The sequence below is a fragment of the Euwallacea similis genome, chromosome 19 (assembly GCF_039881205.1).
Source record: "Euwallacea similis isolate ESF13 chromosome 19, ESF131.1, whole genome shotgun sequence".
In the NCBI taxonomy this organism is placed as follows: Eukaryota; Metazoa; Arthropoda; class Insecta; order Coleoptera; family Curculionidae; genus Euwallacea; species Euwallacea similis.
Window position 1 is genome coordinate 71548 of NC_089627.1, and position 12027 is coordinate 83574.

The 12027-nt window shown below is 36.1% G+C and overlaps 2 protein-coding genes across 2 annotated transcripts; both read right to left on the reverse strand.

Moving 5' to 3' along the window:
- Positions 1-2893: 2893 nt before the first annotated feature.
- On the reverse strand, positions 2894-10395 carry LOC136415063 (aminopeptidase N-like). Its single transcript, XM_066399436.1, has 15 exons — positions 10374-10395; positions 6795-7150; positions 6500-6739; positions 6223-6441; positions 5898-6174; positions 5692-5848; positions 5554-5635; positions 5313-5493; positions 4992-5187; positions 4656-4933; positions 4419-4603; positions 4198-4368; positions 4003-4149; positions 3856-3934; positions 2894-3709 (listed from the first exon to the last, which is right to left on the reverse strand). The coding sequence occupies exons 1-15, from the start codon at positions 10377-10379 to the stop codon at positions 3374-3376; spliced, it is 2910 nt and encodes a 969-aa protein (XP_066255533.1). The 5' UTR covers positions 10380-10395; the 3' UTR covers positions 2894-3373.
- Positions 10396-10944: 549 nt separating this feature from the next.
- On the reverse strand, positions 10945-11921 carry LOC136415075 (peptidyl-prolyl cis-trans isomerase-like 3). The gene is made up of 4 exons (XM_066399462.1): positions 11763-11921; positions 11466-11702; positions 11237-11355; positions 10945-11189 (listed from the first exon to the last, which is right to left on the reverse strand). The coding sequence occupies exons 1-4, from the start codon at positions 11763-11765 to the stop codon at positions 11063-11065; spliced, it is 486 nt and encodes a 161-aa protein (XP_066255559.1). The 5' UTR covers positions 11766-11921; the 3' UTR covers positions 10945-11062.
- Between the last annotated feature and the right edge of the window lie 106 nt (positions 11922-12027).

Consider the following 12027-nt stretch of genomic DNA (forward strand, 5'->3'; position numbering starts at 1 on the left):
TTCATCTTTATGAGATATCCATTGACATAAATATCTTTGAAATGAGAAATATCTTTGTTATCCGCAGATTTCACTTTTCCCTAAGATATGCGATGGAAAATTCAGTCTGGCAATATTGCAGTTACTACAAGTTTGACAGAAGGGACTTCATATTATATGCATACGCTATTTATTACTGAGACAAAAGAAGGAGACGGGGTTGCCAGGTCAATAAAAACATCTTCTGACAAAAATATTCCTTTATTTAACATTGTTAATTCACATATAAAAAAATTGCCTTATCCATTATTTGTCTTTGAAGTGGGGAAGACAAAATGCACTAACCTAACCGAAAAGAAGGAAATAAATTAGCACTATCTGGAGTAGTTGAAAGTTGAGTGGTAGTGTAGTCTTCTTCGAAGATATCAGAAAATTCAGTTATGATGGTGGTGGTAGTAATGATTGGAATAAGAGTTGTGATTATGGTGGAAATAACGGAAACTAAGATAGTTGAAGCTGGAGTTGCAGTTCTTGTCGTGGTTGTAGTGATATCCGTAATGGAGGTTTAATCCTCGTCAGCACCGATTCCGTAGTAATCATTCAGCTCATCCAAATGGTCATTGATCCATATGATGTTGGCTTCAGCGGCCACAAGAGCCGAGCTGGTGGCTGCATAGGAATATTAAATGCGCTTCCCAATTTTAATGAAATTTCTCAACTAAGACAAGACAGTTTTTTTCCATTCAAAATCTGACAACTACAGTGTCAAGAAACAAAAGAAAATCGCTGCGTTGCCATTTCTTTGGAACTTGACATGATATTTTGGGGCCTTCATTATGTTCAATGACGCCACTGATTTACGGTGTCATTAAAGGATTTAGGTATATATTCAAATTGCGTAATCTAATCGGCAATAAAATGTACTTGGGATTTTATTTTTAAATGTGTTAGTTATCTACCCAGAAATCCTAATTTAGGGTGATGAGAACTTATACCCAAAAATTTCTTTGCACTGATAACTTTATACCCCAGAATATTCATCATGTTGCTTAGGGCGTTTAAGCTTTCATATTTGAGAGAAACATTGTCTAAGGGTTGTGTGGTGAGGCATTTGACCTGTCGTTGATAATGTTGTTTTACTACTGTAATCGGACGAAAACCTTGATCCCCACCCTAGAACCCATGTACATTGAAGCGAAGACTTTCGGGATGTTCTGAGTTCCCATTCCTGAGTTTTCATCAAGGGATAGCTGCAAATAACTAGCAGGAAGAGAAGGAAGGGTAGCATAAAATTTCTCCTACGACTCAAAATTACACGAATCCATTTCCAATTGAAACGAATTCCCAGAATACCTTTAGGCCATCTACAAACAATAGGATTACTTGCAGAGAATCAACCTATATTGAGCTAATAAAATATCTCACCTGATAGCAATTTATCGTATTATCTTTATGGTTAAATGGATATAAACGAAATGATTATAAGTAAGACAAATATAACTTCGATCTCCAAAGAAATGGAGTTTTAAGTATTTTAAATGAAAATATGAAATTTGACTCTAGGAAATAAAATTACACACTTAAGGCTAAAATGAAAAATTTGGCAACATGCTTGGAGTTCTCATAAGCATCACGTCCCTGTAAAAGGCAGGCTAGAATGTGACAAAAGAAGGTAGTCGCATTGCCATTTTTTGAATTTGTTGTTGGCGACATGAAGTTGACCGAATTAACTACAACTTGAGTAGACATTAAAGTGATTGCCATATAGGTTTCAAATTCACCTGAATTTGCAATTAAAACTACTTCGGGATGATTCAAATGAACCAAATAATTGATGAGTTGCACTGTGATTGGTAATTTGCAGGCTGTGATGATGGTGACAAATGATAGTAATGTATATATGAGTAACTGGAGATTGTTAGTGAGAAGCTAATTAGGTGTTTTGAAAAAACTTGAACAAATAGGAAAAAAACAAACAAAGGTAAAAGTATTAGTCTACACACTGTGAGTTCGGCTTCGATGCTTTTGAGCTTTATAATTTCTTAGTACTATGGAGACTTAAATTTTGCCTTGCCGATGTATGAAGTTTCTGAATAATGATGAATGCCAATTCTCGGAAGAAATAGTATAAAACACTTCATCAATCCCAGACATTGGAGTAATATTTTAACTCCCACTTTAGATGTTTTTTTAATAATCACCCTTTAAAACACTCTTATTAAATAGATTTCTAATAAAATGGTGGAAGAAATGCTTACTATCACTGATATTATTTAACATGTTTTTGGATATTGACGAGAGCAATTTTAACATGTGCAATTAGTGCTTTTTTGAGAAATTTACCATATTTTCAGATCTAAGAGAACATATAATATATAGCTAAATATCTTAAATTCCTCAATATTCACTTTCACGCGTAACATCGGTTCCCAAAGAAGCACCACTGCAGAAATAGCGTTTAAAGACTACAAATTTAAATACAAATTCATCAATATAAATATAATGTACAAGACACTATATTTTCCAATTTCTCCTTTTTATGCTGCAAAGATTAATCGTGATTAAAAGATATATAAACCTTTGACAATTGCATATATTTCAAATTGAAGAGTAATTGAAGATTTTGTCATAGTTTTAAGCTTCCAGTCGTTTTCGACCATAAAGTATGTGATAATATACTGTTAAACTCTTAATTAGATTTGTCGTTGTATGAACATATGAATTCAAATCCGAAGGTTTATGATTACTAGCTAATCTTATTTTATAAAACGATATAGTATATATGGATTTTTTGACACTATGTCAGACAGACAATATGTCTACCCCCCTCCCTCCCACACATATCATCTACCCCCCTCCCCCTCTCACTCATATCATCTACCCCCCTCCCCCTCTCACTCATATCCTCTACCTCCCCTCCTCTCTCTGTCTGTATTATACGGAAGTGGGTTTCCTCCTTTTCGTTGAAAATGTAATTTAAACATTAAAAAAAGTATATGTATTTATTAGAAGATAATTCAAACATTCCTCTTCTTAATCTGCCTACAAGAAGTCGATACACTGTGAGAACTACCTCATCAAAATTTTATTATTGTTTAGTGGAGGTAAATATACCATAGAATAATGCTATGAATGTTCTTTTCATGGAGATTCTCGATTGATATACGGACCGAGCTAAAGTGAATTTCGCACTAATATTCGGCAACCAGCAATACTTTGTGCCACTCAAATGTCCGTATGGCAGAAGCTGCACAATTGCCATATCTTTTAGAAATATTCAATAATAATTATTATTTTCGGCAGTTTTCTGAAATTTAATCGCTGCTAAATCCTTACATAATTAAGCTATTTACACCAAGAAAAAAATGTCATTAATGAGCATAATGCATCGCAATCACGTCTTCTTTAGAGCTAGCAATAAGGAAAGAACCAACAGCACTAAAGAAAATGAGAGAGCGGCGGCACCATCTGGCTCGTCAGTGCTGATTGGTAAAACAGTAGTGTTGATGACGGTTGAAGGGGTGGTTGTAGGGGTGGTTGTAGGGGTGGTTGTAGGGGTGGTTGTAGGGGTGATTTGACCCGACGTGGTGGTGTCGATTCTATAGTAGGCATAGAGTTCTTCCAGATGCTTACTTAACCATATAATATTGGCCTCTGCAGCCACGAGGGCCGAACTGGCTGCTGCGTAGAAGTCTTCGTGGAGCTCCCCACTTTCGATGAATTCACTCAGCTAAATTAAATAAAAAACTAAAACCTGGCAATGATGTTTTGATAAGGGATTAAGCGACGTCAGGAGAAAACAGTGTGATGAACAAAAGACTGCAGCAGCGTTGCCATTTATTATATACACAAATATTCAAATGGTTCCGAACTTACAGCCGAAAGTTGTTCCTGCGTTGTGAATCTTTGAGCCAATCCGCTGATCATGTTGCTGAGAGCGTTTAAACTTTGATATCTGAGAAAAAACATAACGAAAAAACATTAAATTTGTAAATTAAAGGTGAGTTATATAAAGGCTTTTACCTATCGTTGATAATGAGGTGGTTTTCTTGGAGAAAGTGGAAAGCTACGTCGATCCCCACACTGGAACCCGAATACACTGAGGTAAACACTTGAAGAGCGTCTTGAGCTCTTATGCCTGAGGTCTCATCAAGAGATAGCTGCAAATAACTAGAAAACAGAGCAGCCATTTTAAAGATTTAAAAAATTGAGGCTTACTTCCATAGAGTTTCTCCATTAGCAATGCAGCCCAAAGACTGCAAAATCCTCACTTTCTCGCTGGCAATGTCAGTGGTGCTATAGGACTCCCAAAGATACTGCCAATCCTCGGTATCGTTACCGTAACGAAGGGTGTTACAGTATGTTATAGCACGCAAGTTTTGAGGGGGCCTAACACCGCAATCAGTACAAACATCAATTAATGTTCAAATTTCCAGTACCTGATTCCTGAGATTCTGAATTCCTCAAATTCCTCTCGAGCAAAGTTGACGCAATTGCTCAATCCCAACCTGCAAGCCAACGTTAAGACATCAACTTGTTTCAACGTGTAAGCATGATCGGATCGGTTCAAACTAGTCCATGGAACGCTGTCGTAAATCGTGGCCAGCAACTCCAAGACATGATTCTATAATCTTTAATAAGCCCCTGTTGTTACCGAATTTATCGCATCTGCTTACCGACATGGCCTTCCCCAATTTAGAATCGTACCCGACTCTAACGAGCAGGAAATTGAAGCCATTGATGGCGGGCAACCATGAATGATGGGAAATATCGTTTTTCAAAAAATCTATGATGTGAAAAGCCCTTGTGTAGTTGATTCTATGGGCTCTAGCCAAGTGGAAGGCGTCATCCACGAACTGAGCCCGGTTTACTTCAGGGATGTCAGAGAATCTCGTATCTTCAAGGGCGGCTATGAGTGGTTCCCAAAGGTTATTGTAGTTCACCCTGTAGTAACCTTTAATAACATGTATAGTTATGGTATTTATACTATATGCAGACCCTTGTTAGCACACCTGTCACGTGATTATTAATGACCACCCAAGTGACCAGCTGACTTTGCTTAACAACAAAAGGAATTTCCACGAAGCCAAAAGGCTCGAGCCAGTCCTGTGGAGCTGTTTCGTTGAAAGTGGGGTTCAAATTGGTAGCCCATGTGATGGGGACGTACCATCTAGATTCAGAGTCGTTCCCATTCAATAAAAAGCGACCCTGTAAATGAGAAATTCCTGATAGTTTGGTATAAATTACCCAAAAGGCGATTGCCACATGCAGCTGAAATGGAATGGGCACGAACAGCAACGATTGATCGATTTAAAATTTGGTCATTTACTCACATCCTGCCGAACAATAGCTGAATATATGACCGAGGTGACTTCCAGAATGGGGAAACCAGGATTTACCACCCAATTCTCCATTATTTCACTCAAGTTGGTGCCCGCAGGCAACCTGGATCGATCGGTCAACTTCTCATCAAAGGCGTACCACAGATCCTCCGGAAGGGTGTTTTGGAAAGCGCTAAAATTGAGTTTTTGATTTTTTAGCCTGTGCCCCGTTTCTTGCCCCAAAATTTATTACTATTGTAAAAGATAGGAGCGCAGCCCTTCGACGAATACATCCCTTCCGAGGATGTGCTCCACCATTCTGAAGATAGCGCCCCCTTAAACATTAAATATTACAACAGAGAATTGGGAAATATTTTTCCAGTTAATTTACCCTTGTAATAGGATACTCTGGAAAACCTGGATAGCACCTGCCCGTCGCTCTCAGCTGGATGTTGCAAGGCCTCCGCGGATAACAGAGAGTCAGTTTCCAGCATTGGCAAAATCACTCTCACCACGTACTGCTTGTCCAGCTCCCATTCTGGATAAACCTAAAAACCACCACTTCAGACATTTTCCTCTAGGCGGTCCAATAATCACCTCGTGAGTGGCAAAAAACTCGAAATAAGTGGCAAATCCCTCGTTCAAAAAGGTCTCCGACCACCACGCCATGGTAACCAAATTGCCAAACCACTGGTGAGCGTACTCATGGGCTATAATGGTGGCTACATTCTGCCTGTCCCCGTTGGTCGATTCATCACTGTCCCACAGTAAATATTGCTCCCTGTAGGTGACCAATCCCCAGTTCTCCATGGCGCCAGCAGCGAAGTCAGGAATAGCCACTTGGTCCATTTTCGGGAATCCCATGGAACCGTAGCTGAAGCCGTTTGGTAAAATACTGGAAAATCCTGCATTATCGACTCACCTGTAGTCGGTGAAGTTATTGAGGACTCTCATAATGGACACTCCAGCGTCTAAGGCAAAGTCCCGAATTGCTGTGGATTCTTCGGACGAACAGACCCTGTAGGGCACCACATTAAGTTCAATGTTTTCCCCACTAGAGCAAGTGAAGTCTGAAACTATGAATGCCACTAAGTATGTAGACATCGACTTGGTTGCTGGGAAGTAAGTGGTGATCAAGTTCCTTTAAACATCATTTAGTAAAAACCCTAAACACTACATAATGAACGAAGTCGTCTTACGGATTATTTCCCACAATGTCGCTGGTATTATGAATTTCTTCAGGCATATTGGAAAGAGCGTTTAAGCTCTGGGGATAGGTGATGTAGATCTCAAAAATTGCCTTAAAGGCCGGCTCATCAAAGCAAGGAAAGGCCCTTCGAGCGAATGTAGGCTGGAACTGCGTTGTGGCTAAATATTTGGTAACTCCATTGAAAGTGTAGCTGCTTTTGTAGAAACCATACATGTCTTGAGTGCTCAATCTTAAAAAAGTCCCGATCTTCTAGACACCCTATGCAACCAGCCATTTATACTCACTTGCTTGTAAAAGTAATATAGAAAATTGCACTAAGCTGAGAGATAGTCCCAGTAGAAAGAGTGAGAGTGGCAATGTCAGTGGCCTCATCTACAACGATATTGGTAACTGGCTCGCTGTTCCAGAATACTGAAGTGATGTTGATGAAGTCGTGGGCAGCATGAAGTTCAACTGAATTAACTCCGGCTTGAGTAGCCCTTAAGGTAATTGCCACATAGCCTTCATATTTATCCGAATTTGCAGTGAAAGCAGCTTCAGAGAGATTCAAATGGACCAAATAGCTGAGGGGTTCTACCGTAGTTGGCAGCCTATAAGCTGTTGTGATGGTGGTCAAGACCAGTAGTGGAAATATAAACACCTAAAAGTTATAATTAATTTTTTTTTTAATCATCAAGAAATAGGTATGAAACTTAAAAAGGCATGTACGTAGCGACTGAGGAATAACAAATAGATATGAATTAATTAAATAAATAATTCACGTATCGTTATTCAACGTTGAGCCTCAACCGAGAAGATTCCTGATAGGATGGTTAACGAAATTTCTCATTTACATATTGTGTCTGCAGATAGCTGACTCTATGTTTTTAGTTTTATTTCGCATTAAATACTTCAAGACTAATTAATTAACTAACTCAATGCTTTATATACACTTGCACAGAATCATTCTCAAAACGATTTCAATTGCTCATATTATGAAATAGAAAAAGTGTCATTTAAATTGCCCAAGTTATTGCGATAAAAGGTATTAAGTTTTAAATTCATTGTGATGGTATTTTTTCTCATTCAAAACTTAAACAACATCAATAAATACTTAATCTTTATCTTAGTGACAAGATAGCTCGCCCTTTTATAATGAAAATATCAAATTCCGCTTAATTCTCTAAATACTCAATTAAGAATTTAATTAATAATAAGAATTTACAGGAGGAATTATATACCAATACAATAGATATGCGGGTCTAATTAATTAAATTACCCTTGTTCGTTTATAAGCTGTTCATTAATGTTTGGTTTTAAGACATTTATTGATTTATTAAGTATAAGAGACGGGGAAGTGCTTAGAATATTCTTCAGATGCTGAATAAATGGATTTTACTTAGTTAATAACACAGGGAAACAAGAATTTTGCGACATGGAATTTGAGAATCAATTTTATGTTGCTAAAGTCTACTGAATACGAAGATAAAAACAGATTCATTGAATTGACTCTGATTTCCAAAATAAATACAATCCATTTAAATTAAACAGAAAATGTGATTTAAAATGTTAATGAAAACATTATAAATAATTGAATATTGCAATATTAATTAGAATTAACAAAGATTAACAAACATTAATTAGTTAGGAAAAACGTTTTGTATGTGATTGTCTATTGTATTTTTGATCAGGAGAGTCCCTTTGTAAGGACCAGCGGTAGTTTGCCATCATATGGCGATCTCAGCGGTCATGATATCTTTTCTCCATTGTTTTGATATCCTGGTGGAACCGTTTCCCTTGTTCTTCACTGTAGTCACCCAAATTGTCAGGAAATTTATCCAAATGACTATGCAAATAATGCAATTTTATACTCATATTAGCTCCTAGTTGTTTAAAATTTGCAAGCATTTCGTCGACTATTTTGGAATATTCTGCACCTTTGTGATTCTCCAAAAAGTTTTCGACGACTGATACAAAGCTTGTCCATGCTTCCGATTCAACCTTAGTCATGTAATGTGTAAAATCAACATTCTTTATAGGACTACAAATTTGTGGTCCATCAAAGATGCCCACTTTCAATTTTTTCGTGCTAAGGCCAAGAAATATTTGACAAATGTATTTGAAACAATTACCATTCTTATCCAAGGTTTTTACAAACTGTTTCATGAGCCCAAATTTAATATGAAGTGGCGGTAAAATGACTTTTTTCTCGACTTATTAATGGTTCATGGACGATATTATCTTTTCCCACAGTCATATTTAATCTGAACGGCCAGACTTTCCTACTGCAATGTTCATTTTTTCCACGATTGTCCCACATACAAAGAAAACTCGGGTATTTCGTGTAATCATCTTGGTGACCCAATAAAAAGTTCATCATTTTTAAATCTACACACACTTGCCACTAATGCTAAACGCACTAAATTTTCTATCTTCATGAAATCTCTAAAATTAGTTTGATATTTTGGCACTCCCCCTTAAGTTTTGTTGAATGACCTATCGGGATCGAGAAGCTAATTTGTTTCCATTATGCAGTAACACATATATCAAATTTCTTTTTGAGCTTTCTATAAAGAGTCGCCAGTCCTATAAACTTGAAGGCCCATTAAATCAAAAAGCCCTGGAATATTCTCACCACAAACGATATTATTCTCTTCAGTAAAGTATGGGGGAGTATCTTGCTCTTTAGTCTGATAAGATGTTACGGAAACACCAGGTTGAAGACAACGTTTTTCTTTAAGTCTTGACGCAAGAAGCTCAGCTGGTTCCTTCAACAAATTTAAATCTCGAATCAAATCGTTCAGTTCATATTGAGAAAAACCCTGAGGTTGAGATTACTCTTGAAATTCACTTTCGCTGATACTTCGACTCTGAGTATCTAACACTTCAACATCATCGCAATCAACGTTTGATAAGCCATTGAATACCGGTACAGGTAAATCTTTCCCATGCAGCATTGGTGGTTTGGCTCGGATAAATCCAAAATCGCTTTTTATGTCGGTTCATACCTTTTACATTTACGGCACAAAAGTATCAATTATCAAAGTGGTTTCTCGGTTCATGCCATATCATCGGAACGCTAAATGGTAATCCATTTCGCCCTCCTTGACTCCAATAACGAAGTGATTCCATACAACTTTTGCAAACTTTATGTGGCACCTAATATTTGTCCTGTTGTCCAAGTTTTTTCCTCAAAGCTTAGTAGGCTTCTTTTACGAAATCATTGATATTTCTTCGCTGTTTTTCTTGATAGTATTTACCACAAATATAACAAAAATGATCAAGATTATTAACACAACTGCGTAATGAATTCATATTTGTTTGTAATAACACCAACACCCAATACTATAAATATAAATGAAATAATCATGTTTTTAGGAATCAAAGACTTTAAGCGAATTATTCAAAAAATTTTTTGTACATTTTTCAAAAGCAAATAAACATTTCTTTCAATATACTATAAATAAAACATTTCGAGAGTAAATACGTGATAATTAGTATTTTTTATAGCAGGGTTTGTTTTAAAAATCAAAGTGAATTCAACATCTCAGTCTTATTTTAATGAATTAATAGATCTGAGTGAATCTGAATTCACTCCAAAAACCAATGCAGCAAAAAAAAATTTTTTTTCTTCCTTTGTGTAATCCGTCTATTTCACTAATAGGTCTCATCAAATGGAAGGAGGTGGCAATTTTCTTTAAAATACCCTGCACTAAAAGGCAAAAATGGACAAATAAACCGAAGATTTTAAAGAAATAAACGAATTGGAAGAAGTTAAAAGAAATAATAGAAAACACAAATTGTAAGACGGAATTGCGCTAAGACCTTTGAAGATGCTTCCAGGTATGTTTTTGTATTGAGTATCTTTATAAAACGGTACTTGCCTTCATGTTGAGTACCTCGAGAAGCACCACACTCTGAAGTAATCCCTCCAACGGGCCACCTCTTTTATAAACATTTTATCTTATCAGTTTGCGAAGACTTTCCAATTGCTGGATTATGATGTCCGTTTAGATCAATTAAACTAGCTTAAGATACGTCCTTACCGAAATTCGTCATCGATACATCAATTAATTAAAGATGTTTTCATAGATTTAAGCTTTTAGTCATCTTGGACCATAAACTATGTAAAATGGATGATTTTAACAACAACACGTCCCTATCACATAAAGCTCGTTATATTAGATTGGGATTTACCATAAAGATGAAAGGCATTTATAGACTAATTTCATTGTTTTAGATCTAAAATTGGCGTTGTAGTTTTTGACATTTGTAGTAGAATTAAGGGTTTTAGTCAGTTCGGCACTGGATTAAATGTCTGTGTGGATGTGTGTTTTGAGACAACCTGAGCATAAGATTTATAGTTAACAGCTTGTTTTAAACAGCAAAACCATAGTATAAATTATCCACATATACTTCTCATCATCAGCATTACAAAATTCTACTCATCTTCAATACATAGCAATAAAATATTTATTTTAATAGAATTTAATAACGCTTAATACAAAGGACAAATACAAAAAAAATTGTATAGAAAAATTTACAATCAATTTATCTCGTTTAAAGACAAAAACTATCCTGCTAAAGGGTTTGCATGAATGGTAATACTGTTAATCTTGATGTCATTCAATGGCTTGAAGTTCTTAGGATTAACGGGTAGCTTTTCCAGTTCATCCAAGGTTTCAAACCCATCTATTACCCTGGAAGACACAAATTAACATCTAACAACAAAGATTAAAGTCAGTACCTTCCAAAAATTGTATATTTCAGGTCCAAATGTGGCTGAGGAGCATAAGTTATGAAGAATTGACTTCCATTGGTATTTGGACCATTGTTTGCCATGGAAACTGTACCTCGGACATCGTGCTGAAGGTAAAATTTAAATTTAAACTAAATGAATTTTAACAAAGAACATTACAATTGCTCTTGTATCTATAGATTATAGAACTTTGACAGCACTGTTACTACAAATTAACCTTTAATTGTTCTTTAAACTCATCCTCAAATTTCTGTCCCCATATCGACGTGCCACCTTTCCCAATCCCAGTAGGATCCCCAGTTTGCACTATGAATCCTTTAATATTTCGATGAAAGATGCTCCCATTATAGTAGTCGCTGGCACATAAAGCAAGAAAGTTTTCGCAGGCTTTAGGGCAGCTCTCGCAAAAGAGCTCTATCTTGATTTTTCCTAGGTCTGTGTGCAGAGTTATTGACTAAATAGAAGGATAGTTTTAATGTTATATATTAGGAAATAAACTGTGTTTTCTACTTACCATTATTGGGTTTGAAATGAGAAGGTTATTGTGGCTTTTAGTTTAGTGAATTGATAATTATTGATGATAGAAATTGCTTTTAATCGCTTATTATGGCAATTTAATAAAAATTTAATTTATTTGAATATATACATCGTCAATCTGTTTGTTTACAAATGAAAATTGAGGTTAAACACGAAATCAACTGACTGGTTGGGTGAGAAACTTCCATTAATTTAACAAATATTTTCTGTCTTTGTTTTATCGGTAATAACGGATAAAAAGA